Source organism: Chenopodium album, chromosome 6 (genome assembly GCF_948465745.1).
Source record: "Chenopodium album chromosome 6, dcCheAlbu1.1, whole genome shotgun sequence".
In the NCBI taxonomy this organism is placed as follows: Eukaryota; Viridiplantae; Streptophyta; class Magnoliopsida; order Caryophyllales; family Amaranthaceae; genus Chenopodium; species Chenopodium album.
The window spans coordinates 16,243,592-16,271,096 of NC_137839.1; the positions used below are offsets into that span (position 1 = coordinate 16,243,592).

The 27,505-nt window shown below is 32.8% G+C and overlaps 1 protein-coding gene and 1 long non-coding RNA gene across 2 annotated transcripts; one reads left to right on the forward strand and one right to left on the reverse strand.

The window, feature by feature from the left end:
• Positions 1-3,496: 3,496 nt before the first annotated feature.
• Positions 3,497-12,693, reverse strand: LOC145635913 (uncharacterized). Its single transcript, XR_014113939.1, has 2 exons — positions 12,567-12,693; positions 3,497-3,844 (listed from the first exon to the last, which is right to left on the reverse strand). It is a non-coding gene; the product is annotated as an uncharacterized LOC145635913 (long non-coding RNA).
• Positions 12,694-15,364: 2,671 nt separating this feature from the next.
• Positions 15,365-18,469, forward strand: LOC145634658 (uncharacterized). The gene is made up of 2 exons (XM_081686061.1): positions 15,365-17,840; positions 17,933-18,469. The coding sequence occupies exons 1-2, from the start codon at positions 15,440-15,442 to the stop codon at positions 18,283-18,285; spliced, it is 2,754 nt and encodes a 917-aa protein (XP_081542187.1). The 5' UTR covers positions 15,365-15,439; the 3' UTR covers positions 18,286-18,469.
• Positions 18,470-27,505: the final 9,036 nt, after the last annotated feature.

Sequence of the window (27,505 nt, forward strand, 5' to 3'; positions counted from 1 at the left end):
GCAAATCCCAAATCTGTTTGGAAGACTTGCATCCCATGATACGATTATGTTCATGGGGTCCAAGTCCACAGTGTAGATACTTTATAGCTAAGGCATTCATTTCAAGTTTCTGATAATCTTCTTTATCATAATCAGAAATAGATTTAGGAACTACCTCATGCTTGTCATTGGTTTGAGTTATTTCAAAATCACCAGTTTCAATTACACGCCAAACTTGGTAATTTTCGGCCTTAATGAATATCTCCATCCTGTTCTTCCAGTAGGCATAAAACTTACCGTTGAACATAGGTGGACGTTGGGTAGAGTACCCTTCTTCAAGTTTCTCCTTGTAATTCATCTCTCCAGGAACTTACTCAAAAAAATTATCTGCTTGCACGTGAGAACCGTGCTCTGATACCAATTGTTAATTGAGATGAACACTACAAGAGGGGGGGGGGGGTGAATTGTAGTTAAGTTCCTAATTACTAATTTTGCAAATATAAAACATGACAGAATAGGAACTTGCAAGGCACACAGGATTTTACGAGGAAACCTTCTAGTGCCCAACTAGAAGTAAAACCTCGACCCTACTTTAGGGATTTCAAACACAAATATCTCCACTATAATAGGGCAAACACCAAGTTACAACCTATTATAATTAAGCCTCTACTCACAAGTTCCTGAATAAACTTGCTACAGAACAACACCTTGTTCTACCCAGTTTGAGTCCCACACTCAAACTCACTCGTACTCCCAAAGTACAAATCTTCACCTTCTCACTAGAAGCTCTCTCACAGTATGCAATAATAAAAATACTCTCTCACCCAAATAACCCCAACCAATTACAAATACAAACACCTAGTATATGATAGTCAAGCTATGCATGAAACCCGAAACTAATATGACAATGTGAAAAGCTTGGCAAACTTACACGATTGTAGCTCTGTAAATTCTTCACGCATAAAACTCACAAAAACCTAGACTCCTATTATTCTCTACTATTTATACAAGTATTACTTGTATAGAAAGTAGGTTTTCATAAAGATAAATAAGTAAAACTTAACTTATCTTAAAACACGGTTTTTGAATAAATCTTGTTGAAGAAAATCTTTTCAGAAAATAAGATAGAAATATTGAATTAAAAAGCATAATATCTTTTTAACAAACTGATTTTAAAAGATAAATATTTAAAGAAAATCTTTTTCTATTTCTATCTTTTATCTTTTCCGATTTTAATTTATTTGCCAAGCTAATTGTCACGCTTCTAATAAATTTCATGCATATCCTACTTAACATATTTAACAATGAATCTAGGAGATAAAATCTTAACTAAAACATTGCTGCGCTGCACTCTTGTTCTGGTAGGTTTACTTGGGCTCCACGTTTACTAAGTTCCTCCAAAGACCTTAGCCAACAATCTCCAAGTTCCTGTAAAGGAACGTTCCTGTGAGGGAACTCAGTTCCTGTTAGGGAACTCTTCTTTTATATTGAATAACTTTCTTGATAAAGAACTCCTTCAAGTCTTCTCAGCTTTAGTTACTTCTTCCATCTCCAAGATCAATTTCACCTAGGCTGCACAAACACTAGAAAGATCTTTATGAGACGAGTTTGCTGTAACTCAAGTTCTTCATCATCAAAACCTTTAAACATCAACAATTGTCTTTCCTAATATTCATGTTAGTATTTTGTTAGGGCTAAAGCTTTGATTTTTATTGTTTAGTAACATGCTAGGGTTTGTTATTAATCTTGTTAGTATCATGCCTAGGATCTTGCTATTTTTATGCTTTAACATGATTATTTTTATTATGATTTATGATCATGATTATTATTATGATTATTATTATTATTATGATTATTGTTATTATGTTGCTTGATTATATTTATTGTTATTGCTTGATCACGCCTTTTATGCATGTTTAAAGGGAATTTGTACTTGTAATCACGCTTAATAAGATAATTAAAAATCTTGTTAGGGTTAATATGATTATAATTCAGATGATCGCCAATAATAGTTTTATTTGTGCATTAATATTCAACCAACATAGATAAACAGGTTTAGGGTTAATTTATTGATTGCATGTTAGTTAGAAAGCGCACATGAATACGAGAAGAATAAAGTAGAGGCCTATTATTAGGGCAGGTTCAATCTCTTTTAAGTTGGATTTGTACCTTCATCCCCGAACTTCCAGTCTTGGTTCCAGACCTATTGGAGTTAACGATCTCATGGATCGTTAAGGGGTGTTACCTTCACCCTGTGAACGGTTTACAAGTTCCTAAAACTTGTTGGCGAATCTTTTGCTCTAGCTTCTTTCCCTTTGGACGCCACCGTACTTAAGTGTATGATCACAGTATGGTTCAAGCTTGGGGTAATGCTTGAAATATTCCCTACAGTTGATATGGTTTGTTGATACTATTATGGAATACAAGACTCATACTAAGCTTTAAGACTACGAAATATTTCCTATTTTGTAAATTTTAGATTTTCAGGAAAATAATTTGTTTCCAGTTTTGTAGGAATTTTTTTTTCTCCGTCTTTTTGGCCTAATGTACTGTGGAGTAATAAAATTTTTGGAATAAATTAAAAGGTTACATTGAATTAAAGATTCCTACAAAAAAAAAAGAATGAAAGATACAGTAGAAGCTAGAAGGTTGACAGCCCAGCTAAACATGCTGGGATTTTTTTTTTAATTTCGACAAAATGTATTCGTAACGGGCATTTCATCGTAATGGTCGTTGCTCGTTACAAATAACACCTTTAATCGTAATGGTCGTTGCCCGTTACAGAAATGGGCAAGTGCCCGTTACAAATAACACCTTTAATCGTAATGGTCGTTGCTCGTTACAGAAAGCCCGTTTTTGCCTGTTATGAATAACTCTTTTTCCACTAGTGTATAGAACACGAATTGAAATTCGATTTTTACAACGAATTAATTCGAATTTAGTTTTTTCTTGATTTCCAAGGTAACAAAAGCATATGAATTGTTGTTTAGTTTCTTATATTCAATTAATATTCCTTGTAATTTCAAACTCTATAATGTTCCTAATTTGATTGATTTGGATGAAAAAATTTTGATTTCACATATTAAACTGTCAATTAAGCTTGGTTGACCTTTGATTAAGCTTTACAACTTGAATTCTTAACTACAATGGTTCAAAAGTAGATACAAAACACATGAAATTCTTGAGCATGTGGTCATGGTGGTCGTCGTGGAGAGGAGAGAAAATGTTGGCCTTGATGTCAAGGAGAAGAGAAAGAGTGATGGTGGTGGAGGTGATGGCATAAAGGCTATGGAACAGGCTGTAGTGGTGATAGAGCAACTAGAGATTGGATAGTGTTGGTGAGGAGAAGAGAAAGAATGTTGAGGTTGAAGATAATGGGTTTAATTTATTTTCAAAACATATACCTTAACCAATTAGAATATAGATGTTTTCTCACATATAAAGTTTTCTCACATAAGAGAGGTGTTCTCACATGAGCCTCTCCATATATATATATATATATATATCAATTCATTAATCATACAAATCATTTATTCACGTATACAACTTACAAGACAGTTGTTGAAAAATGAAATTCAATACATTGCATCGGAACCAATTTTTTTTTTTGTGCCTGTGTTAAATATTAATTGAAATAAAGAAATATTTTGTATTTCACAAATAATACTCTTTGTCAAGTCATCCAAATTTTCTAAGCTAAATCTTGAATAAAATTCAATTATTGTTTATTAACTCACTCGTACAGAGTAGTGACCGTCTCATGGTCCACTTGGAGGAGCCTTTGTCACACCAGGAGCGAATTTATTTTGTGGTGCATAATACGGCGGAGGACTATAATATTGAGGTGGAGACTTCTCCTTGGACTCTGGTAAACAAAAGAGATAATTTATTAACGTAGTTCGAGACATCTGTTTAACTTCATTTTGAACATTCTAGGAGTATTAGTGGAGCATGAATATTGTTAAATGAAACTTGTTTCCTTTTTTCCTTTCCCATATTATCTCTCATCTCCTTCATTTGACACATCACACTCTCTTTCCTTCATATTATTATCTATCCACTATCTCAATCCTTTCGAAAAAGATATGACTATGTAATCCCACATAAACAAAGATTTTTATTGGCTGAAAGAAGTTCGCCTACTTGATCCCGCGTAAATAATTTTGAAATTTCCTTTGAAACTTTTGTGAATGAAAATTTTGAATTTTGAATTGTAAATTTGAATTTAATTGTACTTTTGGGCTAAATGATGTTGGAAGATTTGCGAAAGGATATCATGGAGGACCGAAGACGGTGGCTTTAAGGTGAGGGCCGATGACGGTGGCTTTAAGGTAAGTAAGGTGGTTGAGAGGAAAGGAAGGGCCGATGATCGGCGTATTCAGAGAGTGATGTGATTTAGAGTATGAAACAACGGTTGGCAAAATCAGAGAGTGATGCGGTCCATACGATGGTCGAAAACAATGAAGGCTGAAATCAAAGGCAAACTACGACAGGTGAGCGAGTGAAAGAGACGACGGAGGCCAGATATATTGTTGTAGTTAGGGCTGTACACCGGTGCAAAACCGAATCGGACCGGAATCCGGAATCGTATTTTATTGTGGACCGGTTGACTGTAATCAACCGGTCCGGGTTCCGGTCCAGACTTGTTTATTTCGGTCCGATCAATTTTGGACCGAAATGGACCGGTTACATTTTTTTTTTCATTTTAGTATCTTTATATATACATACATTTTTAGCGTCTTGTTTTTGTTACACGTTTATATATACATACATTTATAAATTACAAGTTTTGTACCTAAATTTTTTAGAAATTTAAAAATAAAATTTAAAATTTTCACCCAAAAAATTATAAAAATACACTTTTCGGTACATTCCGGTCCGGACCAGAATATTCCGGTTATTACCCGGACCGGACCGGAATCAACCCAATTTGTGAGGACCGAAGATCGGACCGGAATCAACCGGTCCGGTCCCGGTCGGTTTTCCAGTCCAGGTCTATTTCTGCACACCGTACCCCTAGTTTTAGTATTGAAATTGTTATGAAAATATTTTGTAATTCATCATCGGTATTATTTTAGTATTAAAAAAATGATTGTTTTAGTATTATTTGTATTAAAAATGAATGTTTTATTAACAAAATTTATATCAAATTTTTAGTTGTGGTATAGTATGGACATAAATATCACAAAATATTATAAATATGAGAAAGATGTATTTTCATGAATATTTTCCCTGAAATTCTTAGTTGTGGTTGCATAATATGTGATTTTCAACTTGAAAAGAGTTTGTGAATTTAGATAAGGTGTTGTAGATCTTTTAGAAGATAAGTTCTCTATAACTAAAGTAATTGAAAACATTTGAGAAGAAATAGCGGGTATGTTATTGCTAGTGAATTGATGAAGTGATGAGTTGATTGTAAAACATATAAATGGAAAAAGTGTTACCGTTAAGATGGTTTCAAAACTTGTATTATTGATGTTGGATAGCAAAATTAGTAAGAAAATATGAATATTATAAAGTAAATAATAATAATGGGTTGTTGAGGTCGGTTTGGGTGGCTCTCGAGTGGCGTTTTTGGAGGGGTTGATAAAGGGGTTGTGGGCAAAAAGATGGTCGGCCGCCAGCAAGGAGGAATATAAAAGGGTCAAGGGTGAGGGAGGTGGTCTGTTTGGTGGTTAGCGGTGGATGAGGTTGAGGGCTTCTATGTAGTGGGGGTGGATGGTTATTTTAAGTTTATAATAATATTTAAAGTTAACTAATTAATAATAAGTACAATTAAGTGTATTATAAGTGGGGTTTTTTTTTAAAAAAAAAAAAAGTGTTCTGTAAGTCATTTGATTTATTCGAATAAAAGTATTTTCAAAATTTAGCTTATTGCTGAAATTATTTCCAAAATTAGACTGCAGTTCGTTGCACATTGTTATGAAAAAATATCAATTTCGCATGACTTTATCATCTAGTAGGGAAAACTGATTAGTTAACTTTTTTAGGTATTGTCTTAAACTTTAATGGAGAAATAAAAGTTAAATATTATTTGCAAAAATTCAAAAATTAAAAAAAAAATAATTAATGTCTGAATTTGCGCGTCGATAATATTGCTCAATTAAGGGCCTATTCACATTTACTAAACAGAACTGAACTGATTGGAGTGGAGCTGAACTGAACTGAATTGAACTAAAAAATGATCTTACTAGAAATATTCCTTCCATTTCATAGTAATAATCGCAACACTTTCCTTTTACATTTGTTTTATAATAATTGCAACAATTCCTATTTTAGTAAAGATAAAGACTTAGATCACTATTATTTTATCGTTTTACTTTCGCACTATCTCCAAGTAAATAAATATTTTATAATTTTTGTCCCTTAGCTTACTATCTTCTCTTATACTACAAATTATTAAAAGGAAATTTTATATTGTAGAACCTTGAAAATGGGCCTTGTTCAATTTTGGTAGCCATTTAAAACTTTTTTTCTACTTTGGTACCCATAAAGGTGTAAAATTATAGGTTTTGGTACTTTCGTCCATGTTCAATTAACTTTTCCATTAGTGGGGGCCCATTTTCTAACTATTTAATAATTTAATTTATTGAAAAAAGAAAAAACTTAAAAAATAAAATAATAATAAAAAAAACCAACCAGCCACTATCACCCTTACCCCCGTCCCCGTCAGCCACCCTTCCCCCTCCCGTGCCGGCTGCTAGTGCCCCAACTCTCCCTTGGCACCGATGAGCCCACCTCCTCCTTTTCCCACCTCCGATCTCACTGTAATTACTGCAAAACCACCGCACAACATTAGCTACCCTCCAAAAAAAACCATTGTTCGCCAAAAACAACCCCCTCCACTTTTCACCGGCCTCCTCCTTCCCTGAAACAACCACCATCCCCCTTTCGCCGCCCCCTGAAACCCTAAAACCCACCTGAAACAACCAAAAAACAAAACCCCTTTAGCGTTTTCAAACAACCCAGAAAACAGGTGGTTTTCTAGGTTATTTCAGGTGGGTTTGCGGCCATTGTGGGGATGTTTCAGGTGGTTTTGTTGGTGCATGTTGCTGGGGGTAAATTTGGTGGTGGTGGTGGTGTGATGGACTGGAAAATTGGAGGTGCTGGTGATGCAAATTGGAGGTGCGGTTGTGCGAATGAGAGGTGTTGATGGTGCAAATTGGAGGTGATGGTGCCCAAATTGGTGGTTGTGGTGGTGCAAATTGGAGGTGGTGGTGGTGGTTAATTTGGCGGCTAACGATGGTTGCAGTCATGGTGGCGAGGTAAGGTGGCTGCGTGCCTAGTTGTTAGCGGCTTGAAGGTGGCTAAGGGGTCGCTAGAAGGTGGCTAAGGGGTGGCTGGAAAGTAATAGGGCCTCACTAACGGAAAAGTTAACGAAACATGGATGGATCGGAGCTACCAAAACCTATATTTTTACATCAAAGTACTAAAGTAAAAATAAGTTTTAAACGGGTACCAAAATTCAACAGGGTCCATTTTCGAGGTAATAAAATTCATATTTTTCTTATTAATAGCATCTGGTTCACATTAGTTTATTATGGACCGCTAATATTAAAGAAGTTATGACCATTTTACAAATAAAAAGAAAGGTCACTATATTATAATAAAAAGTTATTTTATTAGAATAAATTTAATTTCATTGTGTTATTATAAAGGTCATAAGTGGTTTATATATATATATATATATATATATATATATATATATATATATATATATATATATATATATATATATATATATAAAGGCCACCATGTCAAAATAGGAAAACTATGTACTGTCCAACATAACGTGAGCTAACACATGCATATTTTTGGTTCACAATAATATAAAATCACATAAGTTTTAATAAAGGTTACCTTGTTAAAATTAAGGTTACTATGTTCAACAATACATCAGTTGCGCATGTATGGAGTTTGGTCCACAATAATTTTATTGTGAACTAGCTAGATCCACACAAGTTTTTTCTCACTTTTACTTTTTATTTATTATTTTTCTCTTTCCTCATAACAATTAATAAATATATCTTCACTAACTATACTTTATAAATTTTATCTTATGATTCCTATTATATACTCCCTCTGTCCCTTAATTGCATTCCTGCTATCCTTTTTAAGTGTTTCAAATTTACATTCCTACTTTCTTTTTTTAGTAAGTGAATTTTTACCAATTATCCCTAAATAGTTGTGATCGATGTGACATTACTTTAATTATTTTTCTTTTTTGCAATTAATAGTTGCACAAAAAGCATAATTTATATTTACCCTTTTGAACATTCTGAATCCATATGCAACACTATAATTAAATATGATTGGTCCTTTAATTTTTCATAAATAAATGTGATTGGTCCTTTTTTCTTTTCAAAGGATTGATGACATGTGCTTTTTTTAATATCATTCTATCTTTGTTTTATTCAAAGACAACAATAAATGTCTTGTAATTCCCATTGTACTTTCTAATCATGGGTATTAAGGTTACTCCAAGTTTCTTAATTCCCGTGTAAATTTAGAAATAGGAATGTAATTAAGGGATGGAGGGAGTAAATTTTATCCCATGATACCTATCTTATAATTATTTAATACTCCCTATTCTACTTACATATTTTAAAATTAAAATAAATTCAATTAATTTATCTAAATGTATGTGCCGGTCAAAGTGTAATATTTTGAAAAAATGAAGGGTGTATACCCCCCAATTAAATCTTACTATATTAAAGATAATGAACTTGCCTAGATTAGGCCATGTTCGATCAAACCAGACAATTAGATCTGATTAGATCTAAAAAATTAAGTTCTTATCAAATTAGATTAGGAAATGAAAGATAAATTATATAGAGATATCACTTAAAAATGGAAGAAGTATAAACTTTTGTAAAACAATGCATTGCACGGGATTTAAGCTAGTTATTTTTCTAACTTTAAATCTTAAGACCTAAAATGACCCAAAAAATCTAAGCAATTTCCTTGGCACACAAATTGAGAATATTTTGAGCACGAAAATCGAGGCAATAGTTACAATGTAAAGTAGAATTGATTATTGGACAAATATGATTTATTAAAGTAATTGATCAATTTACTTTGCGTTTTTGTACACCTTTATTAAATAAATTTAAAGTCTAATAAATTCAGATAGGATTTTATCTTATTTATTGAGTTTAATAAGTTCTAATAAATTTTAGTCCAATCAAATAATATGTAGTAATATTTCATTAAAGTTTTAGTCATGTATAAAAAGTTCTACTCAAGTCTAATATGATATTGATATCATTAGTTTATTTTATAATTATATTATTTTTTTTTATTAGGAAAATTTGTCTAAAAAAACCTTTTATAGCAACGTTTTTGTCAAATAAACCTTATAATTTTTTTTGGCAAGTTAAAACTTGATTGTAATTTTTTTTTTGTTGAAGCCAAGAACCTTTATTAATTCACTTAATTACCATATAATTTACCCCATTTCTTCTAATTACCCTCTAACTCAATTAGTTATTTAACAATTAAATTTATTTGTAAATAAATAAATTGTAATAAAAAGCCACCACCACCACCACCACCTCCACCGACCAATTCAAATATCCTCTTCATGCGACATCCCTTTTCCCCCACCTGAGCCGCCACTCAATACGCCTCACCCCTAGTGACCCATCTCCATCAACAACCGACCCCTCTCCATCTCCTCCTCGTACACTGCATTACAACTTATGAGGCACATGCTATTTGAAGATCTTCCTCTTCCTTTCCCTCCTATCTCTCCATTACAACTTCATTTAGATCAATCAATAACATAATACTAAAGGTGAATCTGACATGACACTTGTCATGTTCTAATAATATTTTTCCCACCATTTCTTCCTTTCCTTTTTTTTTTTTTTTTTTACAAATCTTCGAGTCCTGAATTTTAATTTATATATATTAGAATATTTAACCTTCAATTTGGCAACTATATTGTATACAAAGTATATTCTATATGCATTCAATGATAATAATATTTTAACCTACCTTTCATTATTTTATAATAGGTATTTTATTTTCTAAAATAAACAAACATAAACATATAACATATTACAAAAATAATGTACTACTCCTTATCATTTTGTATCATATTTTTTCTTTGGAGGTTTTTTTTTTTTTTTTTGCTCCAATCTGGATTGACACTTTAACTTTTATTACGAAGTATATATTTGTTGATTTATTTATAATAATAACACTACAATTCAATAGATATAAAAATATAAAATAAAAATAAAAACCTTGATTATTAATTATAAAAAAAAAGTCAATTAAATTTGTATAAAACATTATATCGGTCAAAGTAAGCTATAAAACATTGTGCCAGTCAAAACATGCCAACAAAATTGGGACGTTGAGGTATGTACATTACACATGTTCCTCTAAAAAAAAGTACATTGCACGGGTTATAATTAACATAAAATTTAATTCTTATGTAAAATCCTATAATCATTAAATTTGTGACTTTTTTTTAAAAAAAAAAAAGGTTTAATGATCAATAACTTTTGACATCAATATAATATTAAACTCAAGTTTTGTTTTGCTTTTTTTTTTTTTTTTTTTTTATTATTATTTTTTTAAAGAAATTCAAATATGTATTTCAAGTTTTTGTTAAATTAATATTGTAATTCAAAATTAGGTTAAGTAAAAACCGTGCATTGCACGGGACTTAAACTAGTATAATAATAATGTACGGTCCTTTTCGATACAAATTGGCTTTGAAAAGATTTTCTATTAAGATAAAAATGCTTTGCAATTATCACAAAACACTTGAAAGCTTATGCCACTCATATAAACATAAATCTTAATGATACCAAATTTCTTACAATTATACCCACATTAATCAGATTGATACTTAAAATATTCATGTGACACTAACATAATTATTAATCTAGTTACAACCCACCATTGAAAATCAACTCATTACGAACCCTTATCTTCCCAGACAAAAGCATCGACAAATATCAAATCCATTTATCTAAGACTAACTACACGAATGAATTAAAAAGTTGAAAACAAATGACAACTTCCCACCCAAATACAATTTATCTTTGATTATAAAAAAAAAAATATTTAAACCCCACTATTGGCACACAAGCTAAAATTCTCAATCCTCTCCACCGAAAGGAAAAAGGAACGAGTATTCTCTTTTTGCTAAAAGGATACTTTTAATAATCTTAACATGAACAAGAATTGTGTTAATTACAAAAAAGAGAGCTAAGAGGATATCAATCAGGGCGAAGCCAAGAATTTAAACATAGGGGGGCCGAGACTTATTCAGTTAATAGTATTGTATTTCATATGATTTTCTCATTACACAGTATTTTCTGTTGTAGTATTTGCAATATTATAGATTAGATTTGACTATATTTTATAAAGCAATACAAAATATTGTTTCATTAGAATATTCAATATACAACCATTCAACCAATGAGGACTTAGCTTGCCTTTTGAATTATAGCCAAGCAAAGGTTTGTGTACCATATATTTGGTATTGCTCTTGTAGTTCATTTGCACAAAAATAAATATAAAATAACTTTAAAAAAAATATGTAAGGTATGTAATTTACTAATGTAGTCAATTAGAAATATAGGAAAAATAATATAAATTAAAATCAAAAGAATTGGCAAATTAATTAAAAGATTGATTGAAGGGGTAAAAGAAAAATAGATTAAATTAAAGAATAATGCTAATACTAATAAGCTTCAAGGGGGAAAAAACTAATACTTGTAAAAGAAATAGATAGTGAATAATTTAAAAAAAAAAAAAATTAAAATAGTATGCATGTAAGCCCACGAGAATCGAACCCTGACCAAAAAGGGTATGCTTAAGTACTCAACCACTAAGCTACAATTTAGAATACTAGATTTAAACAAACAATAATCATTTTATCCTAAAAACTATAGGAGCCAGTCTTTTAGATTAATGGATCGGTTGTTGGGCCAGGCCTCCACCAGCCCCCCGGCTTCGCCCTTGATATCAATCCTTATTAATGTTCATGCTCTTATATACTGGTTTGACGTAAGTTTTTATTATTTTTTTTTTAAATTTAAATTTTTTCTTAATGCAGGTTACCTTGGCCTAATAATATAGAACATCCCAAAAGGTCGGATTGATAAATAAAACTGTGCAAGTTTGAATTATTATAATCAAAATTTCTTTTTTTATACTTCATCCGTTTTTAAATACTTGCTCCGTTTCTATTTTTTGCACTATTCATTTGTCCTACTTTAACTAATGTTTGTGATTTATATATAAGAAAAATTATAGTTTTATAGGTACTTGTTGAAATCATCCCAATGAATAGATTATTAATTTTCAATTGTTAGAATTTATACTTATTGATAATTAAAGATATTAGTAATCAAAGATTAATATCGACATACATGTCTAAGAGAAATGGAGCAAATATTTAAAAACGGAGGGAATATCTCACAAAGTCACAAATAAATAAATAATAGTATAATACAGTACTAAAGTTACAAATAATAGGTAAGGCAAGAGGTAAATAAATAAAAGTAAGAATAAGAAAGTTTAAAACTTTAAAAGAAGTTCAAGAGTTGATTAAAAAAACTCACCGGTTAGTGGAGATGATGAGTCAGGCTCAACCAGCAATCTAGCTGAGAACACAGAAGAGACGAGAAGAATGAGAGAGAAAAGGATGACAAATGTCTTTGAAAAAGTCATCTTAATTATGTCTATGTGAAAAAAGTCCAAGTTTGGAACATGTATTTATAAGATAGGCAGTTGAAAAAAATGACAAATTGGCAACATGAATGATCAACTGATCAACGGGTAGACCCGGTAACAGTACACTAACAAATACGCGTTTTTATTATCTTTTGCTCTTTTAGTTTTCTTTGCGTTATTCGGTAACAGTACACTAACAAATACGCGTTTTTACTATCTTTTGCTCTTTTTAGTTTTCTTTGCGTTATTCGGTAACAGTACACTAACAAATACGCGTTTTTACTATCTTTTGCTCTTTTTAGTTTTCTTTGCGTTATTCTCTTTGGGACTTTGCTCCTCTCTTGCACACAGAAACAAACATTTTTAAATCACCTTGATTCAATTTTGAGTATATAATTTATTTTTTGGATATTGAATACTCGATCTCTCCGTACTCTATTACTTGTTTTAACTTTTTTTTTATACGTGTAGTTGAAGAGGAATAGTGAAAGGTAAATAAAATTTGATGGAAATAGAGTTTGTTGAAAAATAAAAAAATCTTAAGAAGCATTATATTTAATGATTTTCTTAACGAAAAGTGTTGAATTTTATAAACTAGATTAAGTCCCTTGTCACACACGGTTTTAACAAAATTTTATTACAATTTATAATGTTAATTCAAACTCTACCAAAAAAATCCTCATATTTTTAAATGAAATTGAAAAAGTTTTAATCTTAATGTTTATTCAGAATTGAACCCCGAATTCGGATTAGACCAACAAGTGAACCAGGTGAAAAATATAAAAATATATGTGCATATATTTATATGAAGTGAATCACAAATAGATAAATTGGTGAATGTTTTTTTTAAGAAAGTGAATTACAATTATATAAAAGAGTGAACTTTTTTTAGGAAATGAATAAAAATAAATAAAGATTAAAAATTTTGGACGAAAAAAACAGCACCAAGAAGCGACATGTGTCATTTTTGACGTCTGTTTTAGTATTATGTTATTGATAACCACATTCAAACACCCTTTTTGGAAGTAACTACCCTTTTTCAATAATTTTAGACACCATTTCTTTAAAACAAAATAATAAAAATAAAAAAGTTTTAACTTTTATCACCTCTCAAAAAAAAAAAAAAATGATTTTTGTGTCTTAATAGGCTTAATTAAAGTTAAGGTTTAGGTGTTCATTTCGGTTATCTAATATCAATTTGAGGTCAGAATTGAAAAAAGTTATTTAAAACTAGTTTTGTGCCCCATGCAATGTCCGGGTTGTTTATTAAAATTTAGAATAAATTTTTAATTTTAATCTTTATAAGATTTGTTAGATTGTGAAGTATACTATTTTAAAGTATATATTATAAATGTATGTTTTACGCTTTGAATTACTTTCTTTGTCCAAAAAATATTATGATATAAATAATAATTTATTTGATAATTTTAGAATTATAATCTAATAGTTTTTTTAATAAAATTATGATTGAATTTGTACATTTGAAATATTGGTATTTTATCGAAAATAAAACTAATTTTATCCTAAAATTATATTCCAAATAGAATTCTAAATTAACTTTTTTTTCTTATGAGGTCTATTTAAATCTATCCAACGTAGCGCGACACTTGGCGAAAAATTAGAACGCTAAGTGTTGCTGTCTCATAACCTGGTTAAAAGTTTAGCTTTATATATTGGAAAATTTGCAAATTGCAGCCATTTAAATATTTTTTTGCAAATTGCAGCCTAAAAGTTCGTATAAATTGTAAATTGCAGTCCGATTCAATTTTTTCATCGGTTTACATGTTGAAAAAACTTCGGTTAAGGTTTTAGGGGGTCATTTTAGTTCTTAGGGGACCGATTTGAGCTCGGAATTAGCAAAAAAAATAATGCAAGTGTCTCATATTTATAGTTTTCCACAAATCGATACATTTTTGTTACGCAAAACGAGATACTTACGTTATTTTTTTGCTAATTCCGAGCTCAATTCGGGGCCCTAAGGGCTAAAATGACTCCTAAAACCTTAATCGAAGATTTTTCAACATGTAAACCGATGAAAAAATTGAATCGGGCTGCAATTTACAATTTATACGAATTTTTGGGATGCAATTTGCAAAAAAAAATTTAAATGGCTGCAATTTGAAAAATACGAACTTTAAATGGCTGCAATTTGCAAATTTTCCTTATATATTAGTTATAAGTTATATGATAACTCATCTTAGGTACGTCACACAGGTTGAGATTATTATTAGCATGTAAAATAAGACATTTTCAATGTTTTTTCATTAGCATGCAAAATAAGACATTTTCAATATTTTTTCTTCAAAACGCAAAATGTAAAACGTTTGCACAATTAGTCATTGATCTCTCGCTAAAATTCAATTCAAAGTTCAAAGTTCAAAGTTTAGAGTCTAGTCTCCTCACCCTACAAGTTGCATGCATGTCCCCATGTAAAACGTTTGCACAATTAGTCGTTGATCTCTCGCTAAAATTCAATTCAAAGTTCAAAGTTCAAAGTCTAGTCTCCTCACCCTACAAGTTGCATGCATGTCCCCATTTCCTAGTTCCTACTCTGAAGAATTTCTCCCAAATTTCACCTTTTGACTATCACAGTATCACGTATGCTTTTGTATACAAAGTGTATACAGAAGACCATTATTTATGAACTTACACTAAACCATCATTTGTAAGACTTACGACACTTATCTTTCTCTATTCTTTTTAAGTAGTTGTTATATAAATATGTGGTGCAAACTTATCTTCAACTAGAACATCATTAAGCATGTCCTGCTCAAGCTTTGCATTTAACTTGATCGTTTTTGCCACGTCCATGCTCTTCTGTTTTCAGCACTCAAGAGCTGGGAACAACGAAACAGAGAGGTTGGCATTGCTTGAAATCAAGGCACAAATACGCGATGATCCCTTGGGTGTCATGACCTCGTGGAATACCCAACACTTTTGTGAGTGGTACGGCATTACTTGTAGTCGTAAATACGAGCAAGTAACGAAACTAGACTTGAATTCAGCAAATCTCACAGGTACACTCTCTTCTCATATAGGAAATTTAAGTTTCCTTACAGAGCTACGCCTTGATAACAACTTTTTTTATGGTAGGATCTCGGATAGTCTAGGAAAATTAAAGAATATGACCATCCTATCTTTAGAAAACAATAAGTTTCATGGTATAGTCCCACCTTCAATTTTTAAACTCCCATTATTGACACTATTATCTTTTCTACAAAATGACTTAGAAGGATATCTTCCTTCAAATTTAGGCAATACTCTTCCTCGTCTTACATTCTTGTCGTTAGGCAATAATCGATTCACCGGTCATATACCGGCTTCATTATCCAATTGTTCAAATCTAGAAATTCTCCAACTCAATGACAACAATCTTCGAGGACAAGTTCCTTCTCTAAACAAGTTAGTAAGACTAACTCGCCTCGTCCTTTCTAATAACAACTTAGGTTTTAATCAACCCGAAGATTTGAATTTTGTTTTGTCCTTGGCAAATTCCACCAACTTAGACTATTTAGAGATTAATCAAAACAACTTTTATGGAGCTTTTCCTCGAGTCATTTGCAATTTCACATTGCTTACTTACTTGTATTTACATGATAACCACATATATGGAGAAATTCCAACGTGCACCGAAAACTTATCGAAATTACAAATATTTTTGGCTAATGATAACAATCTTTCTGGGGTCATACCCCAAAATATAACCAAGCTCCAAAATCTCTACACCTTGTATTTGAATAATAACCATTTATCCGGGGTCATTCCACCTACAATCGGAAACTTAACTAGGTTGTCAGCCTTTTCCCTAGCTAATAATCGAATTCAAGGCCAAATACCTTCAAGTCTAGGAAATTGTACATCACTAACATCATTATATCTTGCTAATAACAGCCTTACTGGCAGAATACCCTTAGAGCTGTTTAACCTCCCCTCCTTGTCAATCCAAGTCGATTTATCCGAAAACAAACTAGTTGGTTCTCTCCCTGATGAAGTTAGACAACTAACTAATCTTCAGGCCCTTATACTTTCGAGCAACATGCTATCTGGTGAGATACCAAGCTCTATCAGTAGTTGTGTCGCGCTAGAGTACCTGTACCTAGCAAAAAATAAGCTCCATGGAGCTATTCCTGATGCGTTGAAGTCATTAAGAAGTCTCCTTGAGCTCGATTTGTCATACAACAATTTCTCAGGTCCGATCCCACAGTTTCTAGAGAGTCTGCAGTTGCGATTGCTGAATATATCACACAATAAACTTGAAGGTAAAGTACCCATTGGCGGAGTATTTAGCAATGCAACTAATGTTTTAGTCGATAGCAATAGTAGGATCTGTGGAGGCATACCTGAACTGAAGTTACCCCGCTGTAGTGTAAGCCAAAACAGTCAGAAAAGAAGTTCAGTGCAGAGGAAAAAATTGACAGTTGCAATTCTTTCTGCATTATTTGGAGTCAGTTTGCTGCTAGCTTCACTTGTGTTGGTGTACATATTCTGCAAGAAAAAGAGGATTCAGGAGCCTACACCTTTCAATAGTATGGAAAATTTTCCAAATGTATCATACCAAACTCTGTTTCAAGCTACAAATGGGTTTTCCACAGAAAATATGATTGGTAGTGGTACATTCGGGGTTGTGTACAAGGGAATCCTAGAGACTCATGGATCAACTGTTGCCATCAAGATATTTAACCTTGAGTATCACAGTGCTTCAAAGAGTTTCATTGCTGAATGTGAGGTCCTTCGAAACATTAGACATCGAAATCTTCTAAAGGTGATAACAGCTTGCTCAAGTGTTGACCATCAAGGTAGAGATTTTAAGGCATTAGTCTATCAGTACATGGGGAATGGAAGTTTGGAAAACTGGTTGCATCTATCACAAGCAATATATAAGGTTGAAAGCACATATAAACCATCAAGAACCTTGAATTTTCGCCAAAGACTTGATATTGCAGTTGATGTTGCATTTTCCTTGGATTATCTTCACCATCAATGTGGTGCCCCTGTAGTTCATTGTGACTTGAAGCCGAGCAATATCCTTCTTGATGATGACTTGGTTGCTCATGTCGGTGACTTTGGGCTAGCCAAGATCCTTCTTGAAGACATCAATAGCAGTCATGCAAACCAGTTCAGCTCTGTTGGAGTTAGAGGAACAATTGGTTACACTCCTCCAGGTAACAGCTCAACTTAATTGTTGTTCTTATTTTTTTGGTTATAAATTCTACATTTTCATTGTACTAATATATGAGGCTTGATCTGAATGCAGAATATGGTCTTGGAAATGAGGTGTCTACCATTGGTGATGTCTATAGCTTTGGGATCCTTTTACTCGAAATGTTTACAGGAATGAGGCCTACTAATGACATGTTCAAAGGGGGCTTGAGCCTACATAGCTTCGTAAAAAACGCTATACCCAAAGAGATCAGCACGATTGTAGATCATACTCTTATAGAAGACATAGACAAAGAGAAAGACACCAACAAGAGTGTAATGTTGGAGGCTTTAACTTCTGTACTTGTTGTAGCCCTTTCTTGCTCAGCTGAAGTTCCACAAGAAAGGTTGGACATGAGTGATGTAGTTGCAAATCTATCACTAATCAGAAATAAGCTTCTTGATTAAAAATATGTATTAACAAATGTTTCAATTTAAATGTAAATTGTCCCCACTGATCATGGAATAAAGTTGATCCATGTTTTAATCTAGTTTGTCATCTTGTATGTTTTCTGATGTATAAAATGAATGTAATTATTTAAGAAAGACTCTTCCTCTCAGAGTCTCAGACTTATACGAAGTAATTACTATTAATCACTCAGTTCAGTCAGTTATTTATTTATTCATTATCAATAATACAATCATCCACACATTAGGTTATATGAGCCAAAAATGAGTTGGAAGTGTCAACCACCAACTAAAAACAATTAAAACAAAGATAAATAATATTAGGGGATGGCTAATTAAACACCAACTAATAATGGAACAAGAGTAACAGAAAACAGAACTAACCTTTTTTCTGCAAATTGCAAGATAGTTTATTGGCACAACTGAAGGGCATGTCCATCCTCGGCTTATCCACTTTCCTTGTAAAACTGCAACAATCTGGTACATCGCATGAGTATAAATAGCATCCGCATATGAGGCTGTATCAGAGAACCTGGAGGCAACTCCAGAATCATGTCATCCAATTCCTTAACTATGCTTTCATACTGGTCCCAGAACTCGTATCGTAATGTCTTAGCACAACTTTGAGGCTCTGAGCTAAAATCAATAAGTCCTCAATAGTTTCTTGCCATCCAGGATGATTTTCTGTATTATTTTCTAAATAACTGTTAGTTGAAACGAACACTACAAGAGGGTGGGTGAATTGTAGTTAAGTTCCTAGTGACTACTTTTGCAAATTTAAAATAGAATATAAAAGGAACTTGACAGTGCACACACAATTTTACGAGGAAACCTTCCAGGGCCCAACTGGAAGTAAAACCTCGACCCTTCTAAGGGATTTCAAGACACAACCAATCCACTATAATAGGGCAATAATAAAATAACAAACCTATTATAATTCAGACCTTTATATACAAGTTCCAACTAGAACTTGCAGCACAGTAAGACTTAATCCTACCCAATTCAAATCCCCTGACTTGAATTCACTCGTAGTCTCACAGTACCAATACAACCTTTTATCGCAAGGTAGTTTCTCCTGTATGCAATTATAAATCTCATACACTCACACCCAACAGCCCAATCAATTACAGAAAATGTAGTATCTAGAATATGTTAGGCAAGCTATGCATAAAACCCGAAACTAATATGACAAGATAAAGCTTGGCAAACTTACACTTTGATAAAGCTCACAAGATTTTCTTCACGCATAAACTTACAAAAACCTAAAGCAATTCTGTCTATACTATTTATACAAGTGTAACTCATATAGCAAGTAGGTTTTCAAAAGAAAAGGATGTTAACTTTCCTTATCTCAAAATATTATTTTGGTAAATCTTTTTATTGAAGAAAAATCTTTTCCGAAAAACACAAGATGATATAATGAAAAAGAATAATATCGTTTTTACTGATTTTAGGAAAATAAATTAAAACAAAATCTTTTTCAAAAATCTATCTTTTTATATTTTTCCAATTTTATCTTTTTGCCAAATTATCTTGTCACGTCTTTAATAGATTTCATGCATATCTTATTAACATATTTAACAATAAATCTAGAAGATAAAATCTTAACTAAATTAATATCTCAATGCCGCGCTTCTGTAATTTTGAATATCTTGGGCTTCACGCAGGCCAGGAACAAGTTCCTGCTGTCACTTGGTCTCCAGTTCTCAACTGGAACTTCGCAGCCTAAGTTCCTTGTGGAACTTACTGTCTTCGGCTTACAACCTTCAAGTCCCTGTTAGGGAACATTCCTGTTAAGGAGTTTAGTTCTTTTTAGAGAACTCTTCTTCTATTGATTAACTTTTTAACTAAGGTTTCTTCAAGTCTTCATAATACAAGATACTCTTCCACCACCAAGGTCAATTTCTCCTGTACTTAAACACTTGTAAACCTTTAATTGAGTTTGCTTTAGTTTAAATTCGTCATCATCAAAACCTATAAGCTTCAACAAAGACCAACTAAATCTGCTGCAAAAACAGCTAAATCGAAGTTTACTTCTTCCTTGTCTTTCTCAGTCCATTCTTGTATCAGGACTAAAACCTCCTACATAATATATCTCGTATCAGGACTGTTGTGTACTCTCACCGTGAGAGTACACAACAGTTAAAGCTCCTAATTATTTAAGCCAAAGCATGTACATAGAAAAAAATCCTTAAAAGCAAAAGAGAATTCATGTACGGGATGCAGATTTTCAGAACTCCCAAATTTAGTTGCTGCTGCTAAACTTGGGGATGATGCCATTTTCTTAGCTCTTATTGGTCTTTGAGAAAGTCAGTAGGCCTCCATCCGGTGGTATTTGAGAAAGTTGCAAAATACCACTTTTTAAGCCAAATTTATCAATTATTTTACATTGAAATGATGGTAATTTGCAACAAAAAATTTAAATTTGGTGGTCTTTTAATTTGCAACATTTTTTTTGAAAGGTGGTTATATGCAAAAAACAAGATTTAAAAGGTGGTTTTTTTTTGCAAAATTTCCTTATTTTTATACTTGTATTTTGAACCTTATGTTTGTTATGATAATATCTAAATATGGATGACTATTATCCCATGTACAATCTAGAATATTCTAGAGTTGGGTATTTGGTCTTATCCATTGATGGAACCCTAGGAAATGTACATTATATATATCCAGTACTACATGGAATATGAAATACAACGTAACAATCTTCCCTCATCTCTCTTTATTTCTCTTCCATATTTAACACGTTATCAGCACCATTGCTAGTCAACTGGTAGGATTACCAAACATTTTTCTATAATCCCATATTATTATTATCATGTAAGTATGATCGTAGCCCATAACAATTATAATTTAACATTTATCTAATTTTGCATGCTTGTTTATTGGAATATCAACATATATAACGAATACAGAGCATGATAAATAATTTAAGGTTCCATTCTTATTTTTCTCCATGCTAACGTTCTCATCTTCTATTTCGTTCTTATTTATGCATGACTTGTATCAGGATTATTTATGCATGATTATAACGTTTAGTACATATTTTGGATACTATTTATATATACTTATCTTTTAATATTATTTTGTATAGTGAAAAATGTCGAACCTTGCCAAGCTCGAATTTGTGGCCCTTGATATTACCGGAAAGAATTATTTATCATGGGTGTTAGATGCTGAAATACACCTAGATGCTAAAGGGCTTGGTGAAACAATAAAAGAGGCTAATAAGGCAACACCTCAAGATAAGGCTAAAGCCATGATTTTTCTTCGCCATCACCTCCATGAAGGGCTCAAAAATGAATATTTAACTGTGAAAGACCCACAAATCCTTTGGAGTAATCTAAAGGAAAGGTATGACCACCAAAAAACAGTGATACTCCCTAGAGCTCGTTATGAATGGTTGAATTTGAGGTTGCAAGATTTTAAATCTGTTAGTAAATATAACTCAGCTATGTTTAAAATAACTTCTCAATTGAAATTATGTGGAGAAAATATTACTGATGCAGAAATGCTTGAAAAGACATACTCCACTTTCCATGCTAATAATATTGTCCTGCAGACACAATATAGAGAAAAAGGTTTTAAAAAATATTCTGAATTAATATCTTGTCTTCTTGTGGCTGAGCAAAATAACGAGCTATTAATGAAAAATCATGAATCACGCCCTACTGGCTCTACTCCATTCCCTGAAGCGAATGTGACAACCCATAACGGGAAAGAAACTAAAAACAGAGACCATTCCAGCAGTAGTGGTAGAGGTAGAGGTCGTGGTCGTGGCCAATGGCGCGGTCGGGGTCGTGGACGTGGATATGGTAGAGGTCGTGGAGGTCATTTCACAAACTCACATTCCCACCAGAAGTGGGAACGTAGGGATGAAAAAGAGAAAAGTGATAACAATATATGTTACCGTTGTGGAGGAAAAGGTCATTGGTCTCGGGTTTGTAGAACTCCAAAGCATCTTATTGAACTTTACCAAGAATCATTGAAGAAAGGAAAGAAAGTTGAGGCAAACCTTGTTCTTGAAGATGGTGAAGGTGATTTTGATTTTGGCAATGCCAATCAATTTAATGTTGGTGATTTCCTTACTTCCCCGGAAGGGAATAATTTTGATTTTGGCAGTACAACTCATTTAGAAGTTGGTGATTTCTTCACTGCCCCAGAAGGGAATAATTAAAATTATATTGTTTTATGTTAGTTTTAAGTATTAGACTTATGTTTGCTTATTCTAGTGATTTATTTAAGTTTATTTCTTTCGTTGTAATAAGGATTTTTGCTTTATATATTTATAAACTATTTGAGTGTTTTTACTGATTTATTTGTTTTATCATCTTTATTTTTATGCTTAATATTTTGACATGTATTTTATTTCATGAAGAACATGGATATTACTCAAGTTCAATTTGCTATGAATGGTGAAGAATTATGTCTTGCTGACAGTGCAACTACACATACAATACTTAAAAATAAAAAATATTTCTCTCATTTGATGATGAAAAGGATTAATGTAAGTACCATATTGGGTAGTACAAATATCATTGAGGGCTCCGGAAGAGCCACTATAAAGTTGCCTTGGGGAACTAAAATTAAAATAATTGATGCTTTATACTCCCCATTGTCTCAAAGAAATTTATTAAGTTTTAAGGATATTCGCAACAATGGTTATCATATTAAGACAATCAATGAAGAAAATAACGAATTCCTTCAAATCACAAATATAACTCAAGGCTCAAAACATGTTTAGAGAAACTACCTACATTCTCTAGTGGTTTGTACTACACAAAAATCAATGCTATTGAAGCTCATGCTATAGTAAACCAGAAGTTTACTGATGATTTTGTTGTTTGGCATGACCGGTTAGGCCATCCCGGTTCAATAATGATGCGAAAAATAATTACGAATTCATGTGGACATTCTTTGAAGAGCCAACAGATTCTTCATAATAATTTTTCATGTGTTGCTTGCTCGGAAGGCAAGTTGATTATTCGCCCATCACCAGCTAAAATTAATTTTGAATCAATTAGTTTTCTGGAACGTATACAAGGAGATATTTGTGGGCCCATACATCCCCCATGTGGACCATTTAGATATTTTATGGTTTTAATTGATGTATCTACTAGATGGTCACATGTGTCTTTGTTATCAACTCGTAACCTGGCGTTTGCGAGATTACTTTCCCAATTGATTAAGTTACGAGCACATTTTCCAGATACTCCCATTAAGACTATTCGGCTTGACAATGCTGGTGAATTTACATCTCAATCTTTTAATGATTATTGCATGTCCATTGGGATAAATGTTGAACATCCTGTAGCACATGTTCATACACAAAACGGTCTAGCAGAGTCATTAATAAAACGTATTCAGTTAATCGCTAGACCATTGCTTATGAAATCCAATCTCCCAATTTCTGCTTGGGGACATGCTATATTACATGCAACAACACTAATTCGCATTAGGCCAACAAGTTATCACAAGTTCTCCCCATTACAATTGGTTTATGGTCAGGAACCAAATATTTCCCATCTAAGAATTTTTGGATGTGCGGTTTACGTTCCAATAGCTCCACCACAACGCACTAAGATGGGTCCTCAAAGGAGGTTGGGGATATATGTTGGGTTTGAGTCCCCGTCAATAATTAAATATCTTGAGCCTACAACAGGGGATTTATTTACGGCTCGTTTTGCAGATTGTCATTTTAACGAGTCACTTTTCCCAACATTAGGGGGAGAAAAGAGAGAGCTGGAAAATGAAATTAAATGGAATGAATTATCATTATCCTATCTTGATCCTCGAACTAAAAAATGTGAACTGGAAGTTCAAAAGATAATTCATTTACAAAGTTTAGCGAATCAATTGCCAGACTCGTTTGCTGACCCAAAAAGAGTGACCAAGTCACATATTCCAGCTGTTAATGCTCCATTTAAAATAGATGTCCCGGAAGAACAAAATAAAATTGCTAATGAGTCTAAACCACGCCAGAAACGTGGAAGACCAATAGGTTCCAAAGATAAGAATCCTCGGAAAAGAAAAGGAGCACTGATTGATGATGGTCAAATTGAAGAAACAATTTCCGAAGGATCTCCAGAAGAGACTTTAGACATGATACAAGAAGAAATTCAGGTACCTGATAATGAAGAAATTTCAATAAATTATATCATGTCTGGAATTACATGGAACCGAAATCAAATCGACGTCGATGATGTTTTTGCATGCAATGTAGCATTAGATGTTATGGATAATAATGAGTATCATGAACCAAAATCCATTGAAGAATGCAGATAAAGAAATGATTGGCCAAAATGGAAAGAAGCAATTGAAGCAGAATTAAAATCTCTTGGAAAAATAGAAGTATTTGGACCAGTAGTCTGTACACCTGAAGGTGTAAAGCCAGTGGGATATAAATGGGTCTTTGTGCGAAAGAGAAATGAAAAAGGTGAAGTTGTAAGATATAAGGCACGCTTAGTTGCACAAGGATTCTCACAAAAGACCTGGTATTGATTATGAGGAGACATATTCTCCTGTGGTGGATGCAACTACTTTTAGATTTTTGATTAGTCTGGCAATAAGAGAAGGACTTGACTTACGTTTGATGGATGTTGTCACAGCTTATTTATATGGCCCACTGGATAATGACATTTACATGAAGCTCCCTGAAGGATTCAAGCTGCCGGAAGCAGCAAAATCTAGTTCTCGAGAACATTTCTGTATTAAATTAAAAAAATCTCTTTATGGATTGAAACAATCTGGGCGTATGTGGTATAACCGTCTAAGTGAGTATTTGTTGAAAGAAGGTTATAAGAATGATCCTATCAGCCCATGTATTTTTATAAAGAAATTTGGATCAGGATTTGTTATAATTGCAGTGTATGTTGATGATTTAAATATCATTGGAACTCCTGAAGAGATTTCAGTGACTGTCAATTATTTAAAGAAAGAGTTTGAAATGAAAGATCTAGGAAAGACAAAATTCTGCTTGGGGTTACAAATAGAGCACCTAGAGAATGGAATCCTTGTGCATCAATCAACATACATAGAAAAGGTTCTTAAAAGATTTTCTTTGGATACAGCACATCCATTGAGCAGCCCTATGGTTGTAAGATCACTTGAAGTAGAGAAAGATCCATTCCGACCTCGGGAAAATGATGAAGAAATTCTTGGTCCTGAAGTACCGTATCTTAGTGCAATTGGAGCACTAATGTACCTTGCAAGTCATACACGACCTGATATATCATTTTCAGTTAATTTATTAGAAAGGTTTAGTTCATGTCCAACCCGAAGGCATTGGAATGGGATTAAACATTTACTTCGTTACCTTCAAGGTACGAAGGATATGGGTTTATTTTTCCCAAAGTTGTCCAAAGAAAGTTTGATTGGTTTTGCAGATGCAGGTTATTTATCTGATCCTCATAATGGTCGGTCACAAACTGGATATGTGTTCACATATGGTGGTACTGCCATTTCTTGGCATTCCATGAAACAAACCATTGCAGCTACTTCTTTCAATCATTATGAGATTTTAGCAATTCACGAGGCTAGTCGTGAATGTGTATGGTTAAGGTCGGTAGTTCAACATATAAAAGAAGCTTGTGGTTTATCATCTGGGAAAGAGGCACCAACAACTTTATATGAGGATAACGCTGCTTATATTGCTCAACTTAAGGAAGGATACATCAAAGGCGACAGAACAAAGCACATCTTACCCAAATTTTTCTTCACTCATGATCTTCAGAAGAATGGAGATATAAATGTATTGCAGATTCGTTCAAGTGAGAATTTAGCAGACTTATTTACTAAGGCTCTTCCGACAACAACATTCAAAAAGTTAGCTTACGGCATTGGATTGCGTCGTCTTAAAGATCTCAAGTGATGTAGTCATGAGGGGGAGTTAATGCGCGCTGCACTCTTTTTTCCTTAACCATGGTTTTTTCCCACGTGGTTTTCTTGGTAAGGTTTTTAACGAGGCAGCATATTATGCGCATTATAGTGTATTATTTTGTACGGGTTTTGTAGTAAATGTTAGTTATTGTTTTATTCAATATATAGTCATCCAAGGGGGAGTGTTATGATAATATCTAAATATGGATGACTATTATCCCATGTACAATCTAGAATATTCTAGAGTTGGGTATTTGGTCTTATCCATTGATGGAACCCTAGGAAATGTACATTATATATATCCAGTACTACATGAAATATGAAATACAGCGTAACAATCTTCCCTCATCTCTCTTTATTTCTCTTCCATATTTAACAATGTTAAGATATTTCTCTCCTTTTTTGTGATACTTCAATTGCAGGTAGTCCAAAGTAACCAACAATTGCGATTGATGTCATTGGAACTTTTCGATGCATGAAGCACCATTTATAATGTTCCAACTATGAGGTAATGTACATTTGTATGTAAACTTGGATATTTAATTGAAGAACTTGCTAATAAACTCTGAACTTATTGTACATTGTATCATTCATTGTACATTTGCTGAACTTGATTGTACTCCTTGAACAAAGTAGTAGTATTTTTCAACATTACTGATCACACCAGACAACCCCTGTGCTTCCTTCCTTGGACTGCCTGGAATATGTTGGCTGGAATTGCTAGTCACACCAGGAGAAAAACGTGGTTGACTTGGTGGCATTTTTCCATTCAAACGGACAATCATAAACTTCTCTACTAGTACACTAAAACAAATAAACTTCTCTACTAACCCTACAAAACAAAATTGTTGAGAAAAAGGAGTCCATTAACTTCTCTACTAGAAAAATAGGGAGGATAAAACAAGTAGAAAAGGGGTGATGACAAAGGAGGTTTTTGTTGATGTCCTAGAGTGACATCTAAATTTTCTTGTACATTATCTAGATTGGATTGGCCTACATTCATAATACTACCTCCGTTACAGATTATGTGCAACGATTAGACATTTTCCTTCTCTGCTTTATGTCAAATCGTTGCACATAACCTGTAACTTAGGTAATAAGATTATCTTAAGGGATTCAATGCGCTAGTATAAAAATTTCGGATAGCCCATATGAAGAAACACCCCTTGTTTTATAGCTGCTACATGAAATAGGTATCCCTATTATTGCCCAGTTATTCGAAATTGTTGTATCTAGCTGAAATAAAGATATGAACATTTTAATACATGTCTTAGAGACTGTGTATAGTCAAATGACAGGAGTAGCTTCATCTATTTTAGCCTAACTATAGACAACAGACAAT

Excerpts from the sequence above, each read along its gene's own strand:
- LOC145634658 (XM_081686061.1), top strand. The coding sequence starts at position 15,440 with ATGTCCTGCTCAAGCTTTGCATTTAACTTGATCGTTTTTGCCACGTCC. Across the intron at positions 17,841-17,932 it reads AATTGGTTACACTCCTCCAG|AATATGGTCTTGGAAATGAG; the intron begins GTAACAGCTCAA and ends ATCTGAATGCAG.